Consider the following 15,040-nt stretch of genomic DNA (forward strand, 5'->3'; position numbering starts at 1 on the left):
TCCCGAGCTACTAGGGACCATCGTGCACCAGTTGATCTTTGCCAAAGCTCCCTGGTAGACACACCTACGACAGGCTGCCGACCAGAGACGGGGACTGACGCGGAATCCCAAAGAGAAGCGCCCGGGCTGTTGTCCACCAGTACACGACCACCGTCGCCGACCGGAGCCACCGTGCTCCCGTTGCCTAAGAACATTCGATTCACTGATGCGCTCGTCCGCCACCCTTATCCCGCCAAAGAATGCCAGGCCATCAATGCGCTTAGGTGCATCCGCCGGTGGGTTTCCCGCCACCCAAAGACGACAGACGCCGACGACTCGACGCTCTTGCTGGGCCACAGTTCTTCAAACTCTTTGCAGCCCAGAACTATCGACTGAGGTGCCCCGCACGCCTCTTCCTTGCAGGACACTAACGCTTCCCCATCGAATAGCACCACTAGGAAAGAAGCTGTCACTTCACCGTCGTAGTTCACCCTGTTCTCCTTCAGACGTTCGACGACCCGCGACTCCTGCCTTAAAGGGAGGACACTCAAGAAGGGCCGTCGATTCCCCGACGAGGAATTCTCAACACCAGGTACTTTGGGGTTGCTGAACTATTGGAAAGACTCTTGTGAACAGTATATGGACTGGGATTGTATGATAAATCTTTATTTACAGGTTGCCCAGGTCGGGAGGGATCTCCACAAAGAACTGTGTCTAGCTAACGGGCCAGTATTCTGCCAATTGTCCAACCAACTGCTTTTCTCTTATATCTATTGTAGGTTTCCTTTAAAAACTGATGTGACATTTAACTGTACAGTTGATGCACTTCAAAGAGACCTAATAGTAACTGTGGTACCACATAGAACTGTATATTTGCCATTAATGATAACTCGGTTATGATATTGTACATAACCTGGAATATTAATTAAAGACTGTTTTAACTAATACAGTGTGCGGACATTCCTTTGTGGGTGCTTGGGGACTACACTGTACCTAAGAACCAGCCTGCATCACCTCCTGAGAAGCTAGGCCTTGATTGCTCGACCACGTACCAATAATAGATAATCTTGGCTGGGGTCCTCTGTGCCTCTCCTCTGCCATATAGAGAGCAGAAGTACAGACCCCCCGCCCCTCCAGTCTTTACACTGGTGGCAGCAGTGGGATGCTTATGGTTTTAAGAATCAGTGTATAACCGTGCCACTTACAAAATATCTGCACTTTGTTAAATTGAGGTTTAGTTGTGTACAAGATAACTCACTACAAGCAATGGAGTCTATTGCAAATGGTAAATTGACTAGGATGAGTTTAGAGGCTCTCCAGAGTGCTTGTGAAGCCAGAGAGTTAGACTTTGGATAAGTCTAGGGCTGAGCTGATAGCTGCCCTGGTGGACTCCTAGACTGCCCTGGTGGACTCCTAGACTGATGGTGAAACTCTTGAAGGGATGGGGGTGCAGCCAATGAGGACTCTGCCCCTGGGGGTTTTGCTGAAATCTGATTCTGGAAATTCCACCATTCCTGCTGCCTCTGTTCCAAACCCCAGCAATTCCTTGGAACTTGAGTTATTAAGGATGGCTTTGAATATCACAAGTTGAAAATAGATGCTGAGTTTAAGAAAGAGGAGTTGGCACAAGTGGAGCTCAAGAATAGGGATCTTTAACTCAAATATAAGGACCTCGAACTCAAAAACCGGGACACTAGAATCCAGCTAGAGAAAGACTTCAGCTAAACCCATTGAGTGTGTCAGGTCAAGATTTGGTGGGTGCGTTTGTGGAGGGTTCGGATATCCTCCAATGGATTGAAGCGGCTTGCGCAATTCATGATGTTGAAGAGAGATTGGGCTAAGTGTTTGTTAAGCAGAGTGCCTCAGACTGGATTCTGAAACTGAGTGTGGAAGAAAGGGGTCAGTTTGAGTGCATGAAGTCTGCTTTGATTGCCATACCTTACGGGGTTCAGGGATTTTAAGAAAAGAGAGAATGTGTCTTGAGTTGGCTGGGTAAGTGCTGCGCATACGAGCATGATGGGGTGGATTGATGGTTACAAAGTGAAAATGTTTGTTGAATTGTCCCACCTTTGGTTTTTTGAGCATTTTTCGGAAGCCTGTTCACCAGAGCTGCATCAGTATGTTGCTGACCAGAACATTTTGGATCCCTTTAAGCTGGCTAGGTTAGCTGACAAGTGGGTCTCCCACCAGGTGTCCCCTAAGGACCCCAGTGGGAAGGACAAGGACAAAGAAAAGGAGACCTCTCAGGAAGCTGAGGAGTTCCAGAAGCAATCAGAGTCGGGTAACACAAAACATTCCTCTCCTAAGACCCAAAAAGCTAGTGGGGATAAGTCTGTTGTGGGTGGGAGTAAGAGTAGTGGTCCGCCTGCTGTGAAGCAGGGTCCCAGTGGTTCCAGTACCGTACCCCACACTTGTTGGGATTGTGGGGCTCTGGATCACCAAAGGGGTGACCCCAAGTGTAAGGGTAAGACACTTGGAGTCCAGGCTGTCAGCCTGACCTACCCCTACTCTGTGTACCTGAGGTGGAGGCCACGGTCCTCCCCTCCTCTACCGGGATCACATTTGGTGCTCCTGTAGAGATTTCCTTAGTGTCCCTTGGGGCCTAGGACCAGTACGTGGAAGTACTGGCAACTATCCCATAGAACACTTGCATGTTTTTGTGAAGTGTCCTCTTGAATGGCCAGCCTTCTACTGGTTTGAGAGACACTGGGGCAAGCACGACAGTGGTGGACACGACCTTGCTCAAGCCAGAGGACTATGCAGGTGCTCCTCTGAGAACCACCAGGTTAGCTGGTGGGCCTCCAAAATTATCACCTGTAGCCTTAGTCAACACTACAATTGGAGACAAGACAGCGCAGCTTCCGGTCCTGGTTCAGGACAACTTGCCTGCGAACATATTGTTAGGTAACGATTGGGTAGAGTTGGGGATATCACGGACGGTCTACCCATGGCTGCCATAGCGGTCACCCAATCGCAGGTCACACAGGGTCCGGCTGCGAGCCTGGTACCCTCGCGGACGGGGAAACCCAAGGCACGAAGGAAACAGAAGAGTAAGAAGGCCACCTCTGTGGAGGGGACTCCTGCTCTTCCAACAGCATCCATTGGGATCCATGCTCCGGACGGGCTGGGTCCAGTGGTGAACCCTGTCTCAACTCCTGTGGAAGAAGATCCAGAAGACTTTCCTGTGGGAGAGGTACTCGACCTGGAGGACCACCCTGACCTTCAATGCTTGTTAGCTGAAGGGGGATCCTCCCGGGTGGACTTCTGTATGGGTCAGAGAGTGCCACTCTTGAGGGTCTGAGAAAACAAGCCCTGTCCCAGGCACAAGGAGAAGTACCTAGGACATTCCGGATCTATTGGGAGGGTGAGCTCTTTTTAGTGAGCCCACTAAGCCTGAACCTGGTGCCCTCAAGAGGTTGGTGGTACCCCAGGTTTACCGGCCCTTCCTGCTGCAGTTGGCGCATGAGGTGCCCTTAGCTAGTCATCTTGGTACCAAGAAGACTAAGCAGAGGCTCTCTGCCCATTTCTACTGGCCTTGGATGGGAGTAGAAGTGGAGACCCACTGCAGGACCTGCCCAACCTGTTAGTTGTCTGGAAAGACTGGAGGCAGTGTCATTGCCCCACTGCAGCCATTGCCAGTGGTTGGCACACCTTTTGAGTGGGTGGGCATCGACATTGTCGGTCCCCTTGACCCTCCCACTTCAGGTGGACATCGGTTCATCCTGGTCTTGGTTGATCATGCCACCAGGTACGCTGAGGCTATACCCCTTCGGACTGTTACTGCCAAGGTGGTTGCCAGGGTTCTCCTGGGCATTTTCACCCGTGTTGGATTCCCTAGACAGAGGATCCAACGTCATGTCTAGTTACATGAAAACCATGTGGAAAGAGTGCAGGGTAACCTACAAGTTCTCCATCTCTTACCATCCCCAGACAATGGTCTGGTTGAGAGATTTAATAAAACTCTCAGGGGCATGCTAGGCGCTCTGGAAGAGCCCCTAAGGAGTTAATGGGATCTCCTCCTGCCATGCCTGCTGTTCGCTTACAGAGAGGTATCTCAAGAGGGTGTTGGTTTCAGCCCCTTTGAGTTACTCTTTGGACATCTCGTGAGGGGGCCCCTTACCTTGATCAGAGAAGGTCTGGAGGCCACCCCTCCAGGTCCCGCCAAGCAAGTGGGGGACTATGTGTTAGGCCTCAGACGGAGGATGACACAGATGATGGGTCAGGCAACAGCAAATCTCAAGGCCAGCCAGGAATTGAATAAGTACTGGCATGACCATAAAGCCTTGCAAGTAGATTGGACTCCGGGACAGGAAATCCTTGTGATGGAGCCTACCAAGCCTAGAGCTTTGGCAGACAAGTGGACTGGACCCTTCAGGATCATCTCCAAGATGGGTGAAGTCAATTATCTGGTGGACATGGGAGTCCCTGGGGTAGCCCCTCAGGTGTTCCATGTTAACAGGCTCAAGCCTTTCCACAGGTGAGCAGAAGTCTCATGTCTCTTGCTAGCTTCAGAGCAAGAAGAGGAGAGTGAGCCCCTTCCTGATGTGCTGCATAGCAACCTTCAGGATGGCTCAGTGGAGGGAGTACATCTCTCTCCCGATCTGACAGAGCAGCAGAAGGCCTGCAGGACTTTGCTCAGGCAATATGCCTCATTGTTCACTTGACACCAGGCCTTACACCATGGTGTAGGCACGAAATTGACACTGGCAACAGTGTGCCTGTCAAAAGCAGGTTTGACCGTATGTCAGATACAGTTAAGAACCACATCCAGACTGAGGTCACCAAGATGTTGGATCTGGGGGTTATTGAACCCTCAACCAGTCCCTGGTCCAGTCCAGTGGTCCTTGTCCCCAAGGCAAGTTTCCAGGCAGGTACCAAGGATTGGAGGTTCTGTGTGGACTACTGAGGAGTCAATGCTGTCACCAAAACTGACGCGCACCCATTACCCAGGGCTGATGAGCTCTTGGACACCATAGGTGCTGCCAAATTTTTGAGCTCTGGCGGACCATGCCAAGGAAAAGACCAGGTTCTCAACACCTGAGGGACTCTACCAGTTTAGGGTCATGCCTTTTGGGTTGAAGCATGCCCCTGCCGCCCTTCCAGAGATTGATCAATCATGTGCTGAGTGGGCTGGAGGCCTACTATGTGGCCTACTTAGACGACATTGCCGTCTACAGTTCCACCTGGGAAGAGCATTTGACACATCTGGATAAGGTGTTGCAGTCCTTGAAAAGGGCTAAACTCACAATCAAGGCCACCAAGTGCCAGAAAGCTCAGGGGAAATTCACGTATCTTGGTCATGAGGTAGGAGGGGATCAAATCCAACCTCTCCCCAGTAAAGTACAGGATGTACATGACTGTGAGACTCCCACTACTCAAACCCAGGTGAGAGCCCATTTGGGCCTCACTGGGTATGATCGCAACTTCATGGCGGACTATGGAACCATAGCTGCCCTCTGACAGCTCCGACTTCACCCAAACAACCTAGGAAGGTTAATTGGACGGAACACTGTCAGAGGGCTTTTTGATGGCTTGAAAGAAAGTCTGTGTAGGCACATGTGTTGTGTGCGCCTGACTACAGCCGACCCTTTATCGTCCAGACTGGTGCCTGCAACACCGGAATTGGAGTGGTCTTGTCCCAGTTAGATGACAAAGGGAGGGAACATCCTATCATTCATCAGCAGACAACTCAAGGGTAGAGAATTTAGGCGGGCATGTGTGACTCCTGGCGGTGCATTCTCTTTTGGTTTGGTGTACAGACCCATGGGATACCCTTATGGCACCCATGGGTGAGGGTACAACCCTGTGCCCCTAGTGTATGTTTTTGGGCACTTGTGTGTGGCCCACAGAGCAGGGTATGGGCTGGTGACAGCTGAAATGCTGAATTTGACAGGTGCTCTGAGTATCCCCCATTTTGGGATACCCAGGCCCTGCCAGTGGAATCAGTCGATTGCTGATAGGACACAAGATGGCCCCTGTGGCCTCTTGCTTTCTATGGCCTATTACCTTGTTTTCCCAAAGTCCTTGGAAGCCCGGACTCTGTCCCTTCCCCTACTGGCTGTTGGGTGGAAGTTCCATATACGGTGGTGGTGTTGTTGTTAAGTCCAGGCCAGACTGGCTAGAGCCTTCCCAGTGACTGTATGTTGTGGCACACCCTGTGGGTGGGACCTGGGTGAATGGAGTGTGTGACCAATATGCACTTCTTGTGGTGGAGGTCTGGTTTCTGGTGTTTGACACAATGACTTGAGACAGCCCTGCCTGAAACTGGTATGAATGCAGTGAAGAGTGTTGAAGGGCCGGGTACGTGTCCCAATACACATAACTTGTTGGGAGTGTCTGGAGAGAAGTGAATGGCCCGAATGCACTATGCATCTGATTGGCTGCCTAACTGCATGAATGCACTTCTGACCGATTGGTTGCCTGTGACCCAGCAGAATGAATGGGAGATCAACTAGTATATCTGGGGCTCTCTCACTGCTAGAATTGGTGTTCAGAAGCTAAAGTCCACTACGAAGAGTAACTGGAGTAAACCTGAAGCTTATCCTTGAAACCCTGCTGGAAGAAGTCTTGCTGCTGCTCTACTTTGTTGATCTGAAAGCTGCTGTGTCTCCAAGGGCTGACCCAGAGGGGACCTGGCAAGGCACCCTCTTCCCAAGCTACGAGGGATCACCATGCACCAGTTGATCTTTGCCAAAGCTCCCCGGTAGACAGACCTATGACAGGCTGCCGACCGGAGACAGGGTCTGCCGCGGAATCCAAAAGAAAAGCTCCCGGCCTGTTGTCTGCCATAGTCGACGACCGCCGTCACCGACCAGAGCCACCATGCTCCCATTGCCCAAGAACTTCCGATTCACGGACGCGCTCGGCCACACCGCCGCCCGCCTTATCTTGCCAGAGAATGACAGGCCGTCGATGCACCGAGGAGCATCCGCCGGTGGGTTTCCCTCCACCCAAAGACCACAGAGACGCTGACAACTCGACACCCTTGCAGGGCCACAGTTCTTCAAACTCTTTGCGATCCAGAACTATCGACACTGAGGTGCCCCGCGTGCCTCTTCCTCGCAGGACGTTTACCGCATGCCTCTTCCTTGCAGGACGTTTACGCTTCCCTGTCGACGAGCACCGCTAGGAAAGAAGCTGCCACTTCACGTTTTTCACCCTGTTCTCCGTCGGACGTTCAATGGCCTGTGACTCCTGCCTTAAAGTGAGGACACTCAAGAAGGGCCGTTGATTCCCCGACGAGGAACTCTGCAATGCCAGGTACTTTGGGGTTGCTGAACTATTGGAAAGACTTGTGAACAGTATATGGACTGGGCTTGTATGATTATCTTTATTTACAGGTTGCCCAGGCTGGGGGGAGGGGCAAGATATCCTCACAGAACTGTGTCTAGGTAACGGGCCAGTATTCTGCCAATTGTTCCAACCAACTGCTTTCCTCTTCCATCTATTGTTGGTTTCCTTTACAAACTGATTTGTGGGAGATTTAACCATATGGTTGATGCACTTTAACAGACCTATTAGTAACTGTTGTACCACGTAGAACTGTATATTTGCCATTATAGATAACCAAGTACAAAGTGAGTTTATCACTAAATTGTAAATAACCTTGAATATTAAATAAATAAAGACCGTGTTTTAACTAATACAGTGTGCGGACATTCTTTGTGGGTGCTTGGGGACTACACTGTACTTTAAGAACCAGCCTGCATCACCTCCCGAGAAGCTAGGCCTTGATTGTTCGACCACGTACCAATAATAGAGAATGTTGGCTGGGGTCCTCTGTGTCTCTCCTCTGCCATATAGATAGCAGAAGTACAGACCCCCCCCCCCAGTCTTTACAGCCGGGACTGTACCTGATGCAGCATACTTTATGAACAACCCGCGATTGCAAAGGTAACATTACCCAATTGTTATACAAGAAGAGTGTCTTAACCATGCCTGGCCCCCCGGTGCTTAGATATTGTTTTTCATACATTGTATACAGCGAGCCATCCACAAGAACTGGTAAACTGACACTAACCAGTAGCCAGATGAGCCTTAATCCACAGGGATACTGCTGCAAGCACCACATTGACCAGTAAAGTCTCAACGGCGCTTTAGGTGACAATTCCAACGGCGTTTCCATGGAGGTTCCACTCCATATTCAAATGAACCTCAATGGGTACGTTTTTAACATTTAAAGCATTAGTGATACATGCTTTTCTATTTATTAGGCTGTAGGAAGAAGGCCACAAGCATCTTCCTTTTTGTCACATCGAACAAGGTTGCCCTCTAAAACTCTGATACAGGTAATTTTATTCATGCCTTGTGTAGGGGGTTGCACTCACTTGACGAGTTAAACTAGAATATAGAGAACTAATAACTCACTCCAGTGTTTTTGGTTTTGTCTTTGTTAGGGGAAGGACTCTACTCCATAGAAATCCCTCTGCCAACACATGAGCACAGGCTAGACGCTTGTACAAATACCAGGGTCATACGCCTGATGAATGTTCTGGATTTATAACCATTAAGAACTGAAACATGTTGAGATTTTATACTGTTTAATTTAAATACAGTTATCAACCCTATGCACCCGATGAGTGTTATGCAGAACCTCTGGTTTACGAGAAGAGAAACCATACGCCAACTAGGTTTCCGACAACAGCCTAACTAAAGTAGCAATTTGTATTAGCAAGTGTATTTGACCATCAATTTATCATCCTACACAGTGGTCTTTTAACCAAAAATTGTTTAGGATGTTTACCCTTTGAAATTGATGAAGATTAAAATGTTTAACCACTGAAAGCAACCCCACTTTCAGGTTTCCTTCCCCCCCCCCCCCCAAACAAAATTGCTCCCATCTTCCTTGTTTTGCATAGTGAATCCCTCACCCGGGAATAGATAGAGGCAGCACTCAAACATTTGTTACACTAGTGCCCACCTGGGGTTCGTCCAAAATACTAGGAGCCTAATCGGATGCTCCATCTCACAGGCCACTGAAGGAAGGAAAATAAATAACCGGAAAAACAAAAGTTAAATCTGAAAATCTTTAGACCTGAAAACTGGCAATGGGTGTTATTGAGGGGCTGGGGGGAAAAAATAAGTTATAAAGCCCTGATGAACCAAACTTCAAAAATCATATCACTGCCAGGCATCTGGGGCGTAAAGATTAGCCCTGAACTAAAAGCTAAGGAACTGAATACTCCAGATGCTTTCTTGGTGACAGACCCTCAATTGCAGATGCCATGGTTTGTATTGGAAATTTTTTTTTTTTTTTTTTTTTTTTTTTACAGTAGACGAGCCAGTCACTTTGAAATGGGAAAAAAAAGTGTACAGAAAATCATCAAGTCAAATTCTGTAAGTAATTAACCATTGGTCCTATGGATGAGAATTGTGGTGATCGCGGTAGAGTAATCTGGGGAGCACATTAGTAAAGTGGACATATGTGGAAATTTCAAAAAAATGTATAAATGTGCCAATATTTAATGCTTGAAATCCCTGAAATGATAATACATTAAATGGGAGGCAAACTGGGTTTTAGAAGTTACACAGATCAGACTGCCCGCTTCATTAATATGCCCAATGACTAATGTGTTACGTCTAAGCTCACTGTTCTATATAAAGCCAAGTTGGTGCAGACAAACAGGAGGATGATGTTTCGCTACCCATCATCTGGCCGTTTGAAGTTTTCCATTGAAAGCGAGAAAGGCATGTTTTTACACAATTAAATAGAAACCTTGCACATGGGAACCTAGCCTACATATATATTGCTTTTTACAAGCCATTTATAGATCTGAAGATCAAGTACTTTATATCAATAGGTTAAAACGTTGGGGGTATTTTGAATAAAGGGGAAGTAGAGAGAATTGGAGTGGATATTTGAAATGTATCGTTTTCCACAAATGCTCATACATTCAATGCATGGTGCCGGCATGCTGAGGGTGAATTAAACGCAGATAGAGGCCTATGGTGATGTGTGCTACAGAAGTCTCAATTTCCACAACTGCAGCATTGTACTAATGTGGTGATTTCTCATCATTGGCCTTAACATGAACAAACTATTTGTTTATCTTTAATCCGATTGCATTATTTTTATTTTGTTAATTAATAGACCTTCTGTGCTACCTTGGGTTTCCCCGATTAGAGGGATATTGTGCATGCCTGGTTTGGGGCAGGTCAAAAGTTCCCCCGAATTAGAGGTCAACCGATTACATCATTCAGATACCATGTGAAATTTGAGAGTTCGAGGGTGGTCTGGGGAGCCAATTAGAGTTCAACCATTCTCCGATTATATGGGGAATATCACAAGACCAGTGAGACAACCGAAGACCCGCTCTGAGAGTGTGGGGGCATGGAAAGAGAAGGGGACACTTGGCGAGTGCCGGTGAGGGCAGGGAAGAGCTTTCAATGTGCTATCATTTTTGCATTATCGGGGGAATATTGCGGGCATGGGTAGTTCATTTCCATTATCGGGGTAATCATGTGCAAATCGGAAAAGAGTAGGTGGGGGAGGGGATGTTACACCTAGTGTGCCCAAAGGGACTTATTGGTGCAACATCTACAGCAGCCATGGCGGAAGACTATGGCTAGTGGGGGCCCAAAAGAAACTATTGATGCTACGTGTACAGTGGCCACAGCCATGGCTAGTGGGCCACAAAGACATGTATTGGGGCAACAGGTACAGTAGCAATGGCTAGTAGGTTCAAGTATAAAAAAACGTTTAGCTAAGAGAGTTAAGGTGATCAGACATAACATGAGATTAAACAGCAACAACCCTTTGAAATTCTGCACAAAAACAGTTAAGGTGGTCACATTTAAGGCAACAAAACCCCTGAAATTCAGCAATCACAAGTGAAGCAAGTGCACACCAACTGTGTGCCCTATGTTGCGCAATCATGACCATTACTGAGGACACTATAGACGAGATCAATAATTACCTTTGTGTTGCTCAATTAGATACATATTTTAATGTATTGCATTAACATGACATGGAACAACAGGCATACACAAGTAGCATACAATTGCACATGTGCAGTGATTTCATACGCTGCGCAACCTGGGGCGCAATGGTGGACTTATTTTAAACGAGTGTGCTAAATTTCTAAACGGGAGTGCTGAATTTCTAAGAGTTGTGTTTCATAATCTCATAACCACAACACACTTCTCTCTTAATAAACCAGCCTTAGAACAAAGTGTGTACAATGCTTTTGTACTCATTCCCATATGGTAAATGGAGGAATTTTCGCACTCCGTTTTCCTGGGTCGCGTTCAGATTTTACAATCATCCAACAGTAGCATTGCTCGTGGCGACATTCAACCACAATTTGAATAGCGAAACCAGCGTTCATCCCAATAATACGAAAGGTGTCAGCAAGTCCTGTACTATGCAGAATTAGAAAACATGGGACCGGAGCTGAAAGGTGACTACTCTGCCACTTTTTCCTCAGGTGGCCAAGCTAGTTTGACAGTGGTAGGGAGGTTGAAGCTTCCGTTCGAGTCCCCCACAAGTACACTGGCAACCATGGACGCTGGCAGTCTTTCAGTTGGTTTCGTAACCCAGTATTACTTCCTGGATCAACCATAAAGAATAATTAAACCAAATAATGAACTTGGTTGGTGAAGCTGCCATATTTCAAAGGCACACCAGCACATCTTCATGCCACCACACAACCATCCTTTGATGCCAGTACCACACCCGCATTGTTTTAGAAACATCCTTAATGTGACAAGGAAAGAAAAATCATGCCTGTCACCAGAAAAGGTTTCTTGCAAAGTTACCATGGACTCGTACCCACGCTTTAATAACGAGATATCGGTTTGCAATGGGACTTTTCACGCTACACTGGTCGCAGCACATCGTGCTTTCGAGTACGTGATCCCCAAAGGTTGTCTACTGCCTAGATGTGTTGTAAGAGTAGGTTTATTGGCCATGTGATCCCATAACTGCAGACTATACACCCTCTGTTTATCCCACTAGCAGTACTTACTGCTTATCTGTGGTATTAAGCACGTTATAAAAAGATATACAATTACTGGCCCTCAACTTTCAGCAGCGGCACACCACAACCGCACGCAAGTAAAAAGTACACCATGCAATTAGTATAGCGCCAACACGCGCCGCTGCTCTTGTTGCAACAAATGTAATGAACAGGTTTACAGGGCAAAAAACAAAAATGTCACTTTAATGCAACAGGCACATGGAAAGTGAAAAGGAACTTTAGAAAAATACAAAACTCGTGGGGGGGGGGGGGTATGAACTAACTGCGACGTACGTCGTGGCAAATTACTGGATTTGATAGCGATATCAAAAATAGTAAAACCGCCCACTGGATTCCGCAGGGAGGCAGCTACACGACGAGCATCTTTGTAAATAGAGCGATCTCCCAATACGTGTCGTTGCTCACGGGCTTCCGGTTTCGTGCATGTAACCCCCAGTTGGGAGATGGTTAGCACGATTTCGAATGTTTGGCACTTTTCAAGATGATATACCTCGTTTTCTATGTATAAATCGGGATGTACAATTAGTGAATCAGGCCGTTTTTTATATGGAAGCGTTCCGTTGTTGATGCATTAATTGACTTTGCCCTGAATATGCAACGTTTAACAATAAAATGCAGTCGTATATTACTTTGAGCAGAAGATGCCATCTAACTTCACTTTTCCCAGTCAGGTTTCGGGAGACATGGAAGGTCACAGGATGGTCAACGCATTTCAGCCACTGAGAAATACGTTGATGAGGGGAAAAAAAGGAAACGCAAACCAGCCCTTAACATATAGGAAAACAAAGAATTCTATCATAGCTCCACAGGTCGGGGCAGGAAAGCAGCGTGGAGACGACCATGCTAGAAGATTGCAAAGGCTTATTGGCCGTTTCTGGCAAAGGCACAGAACCCAACTCGCGTGGATTGGGCACTGAAATAAATGTGCCCAAAAGGTTCGGTGCGAGTGTGGGGACATTTGAGGCACAAGTGGTATATTCAAAAAGGCGCTTTTCTTTTGGAATGCAAAGACTTTGAAAGTATGGACTGAATTGTCAGGGTGAGTCTGGGAAACAGGACGAGTCCTTTCTCCTGTTTCTCAGCCAGAGGGACACCTGCCTCCTGCGGTGATCCCAGAGGTTGGGGAGAGATCTGGTAGCTGCACGCCCATAATGATGCGAGGTCACGGGTGGCTGCAGATAGAATGGTCATAAGCGCCGTAGCGCCACTTTTTCTTCTCGATGGCCTCTTCTGCCTCCTCCCTCGTCATGTGCTGGCTCTTCCCGTGCCTCACCATGCGGCTGATGGCCCCGTCCATATCCCGCAGGGTCTCGCAGGCCTCCACGTTAGCCAGTAGCCGCAGAGGGCACATGCTCAGCACCGAGCCCGCCGGCAGGTGGAAGGCGAACACCACGTTGTTCCAGACCCAGGGGTCGTAGGTCTGACGGTCTCTCTGCGTCAATGGCTTCCTCATAAGGGCGCCGGAGGGGTCGAACCACCAGGTGAAGTGGTCGGTCATGGACTCGGGCGCCCACATGAGGTTGCCGTCGCGGGAGAAGGGCCCCGGCAGCTCCAGCTCGGGCAGGTGGCCGAAGGCCTGGTTGCAGCCGGGTTTGTGGATGAGGATCCAGTGCACGATCTCGAGCTTGTAGGCCTCGGTGCCCAGCACCCGCAGCACGGGCTTCTTGCCGCTACAGTGCTGCTTGCGGTACTCGCTCAGCAGCTCGCTGACGCGGAAGGAGAACTGGAGGTTGCCGTAGAGGGAGTCCGGGCTGATCGCCGGGGAGTTGGTCAGCATGTCCCGCAGGTCCCTCCCCATCCTCCTCTTGAGCTGCTTGGGCAGCTGCTGGTAGGCGGCGCTGGCGGCGGTGCCGGCGAGCGCCAGGAAGTCCCTGAAGCGCTTCTGGCGCGCGTTCTCGCGGTTCTCGGGCGCGATGTGCACCCCCCAGCAGGAGACGCGCACGTCCACGGGCTTCTTCTTCAGCACCACCTTCCTGACTTCGCCCCGGAAGCGGCCCTCGTCCACGATGGCGTGGAAGCGCTCGAAGATGGTGGCGTGCTTGAGCTTCAGCACCGGGAAGCGCCCGGGCTCCATCCTCAGGAAGGTGTTCAGCATGGCGGGCGAGCGCTGCAGGGAGCTGTGCCGCCGCTCCAGCATCACCGGCTCGAAGCCGTCCCTGGAGCGGCAGCGCCTCAGCTCCTCGAACACTTGGTCGTTGGTGAGGAACTCGCCTTCGCGGAAATAGGAGTCCTTCTCCCACTCGGGGTACAGCGGGTCCCTGTACGACAGGCGGATCATGGCGGCGGGGGCTGCAGGGAACGCGCGTGTTCCTTCCTCCCGCGCAGCCACGCCCTCCACGCTACTGCTCGGCACGGTCCGCGCGCCTTCCAAGCTCCGCGCAGGGGCCGGCCCTCGGAATTCGTGCCGCTTGCCTGGCCCTGCAGTGGGACGGCCGGTGTCCAGTTCTGATATGATAAAGCGGGGACAGTGTCAACACAAGCGCACGCTTCTGGACAAACTTTCTTCTCACTTCCGCCTACGTCATCACGTCACGCTGCACCCCCGCCGAACGTAAAATGGCGTGCTGCCTACAAGCAATTGCGCACGACTCTCCTATTGCGCATGCGTTCTTGCTAAATGCCCCAGGCTCTAGTCTCGGTTTACTGGTAGCGTTACCCTGAGATGGTGCTATGGGGCTAGAGCAGTGGTCTTCAAACTTTTTTGGCTAGGGCCCCCCTGAGCAAAATTTTGGCGGGTCGGGACCCCCCAGAAATGTCAAATGGACAGTATGTATTCATACATGCCAATATTCAGACGCATCTGGGAGGGAGATTTCCACAGGGAAATTGGTAGACACATATTTCCCCATAGGAATGCATTGGGGCTACAGTTATTTTAGGTGGGAGACTGTGAAAAATAGATATATTTTTCACCTCAAAATCGTGAGTCTCCCGCCTAAATCGGGAGGGTTGGCATGTATGTGTATTGTGCGCCGTCAACTGCTCCCATCACGGTTGCTGGGCTCCCTCATCCCACTCCTACCCAGTCCCTGGTCTCTCCCCAGCTCCCATCACAGTCGCTGGGCTCCCTCTTCCCACTCCCA

At 49.3% G+C, this 15,040-nt stretch overlaps 1 protein-coding gene across 1 annotated transcript; it reads right to left on the minus strand.

Moving 5' to 3' along the window:
• Positions 1-10,891: 10,891 nt before the first annotated feature.
• Positions 10,892-14,475, minus strand: LOC138528645 (uncharacterized). The gene has a single exon (XM_069640465.1). It carries the CDS (start codon positions 14,233-14,235, stop codon positions 13,120-13,122), a length of 1,116 nt encoding a protein of 371 aa, XP_069496566.1. The 5' UTR covers positions 14,236-14,475; the 3' UTR covers positions 10,892-13,119.
• Between the last annotated feature and the right edge of the window lie 565 nt (positions 14,476-15,040).

The sequence above is a fragment of the Ambystoma mexicanum genome, chromosome 7q (genome assembly GCF_040938575.1).
Source record: "Ambystoma mexicanum isolate Mex_15411 chromosome 7q, UKY_AmexF1_1, whole genome shotgun sequence".
NCBI lineage: Eukaryota > Metazoa > Chordata > Amphibia > Caudata > Ambystomatidae > Ambystoma > Ambystoma mexicanum.

Coding starts and splice junctions, on each gene's coding strand:
- LOC138528645 (XM_069640465.1), bottom strand. CDS start 14,235: ATGATCCGCCTGTCGTACAGGGACCCGCTGTACCCCGAGTGGGAGAAG.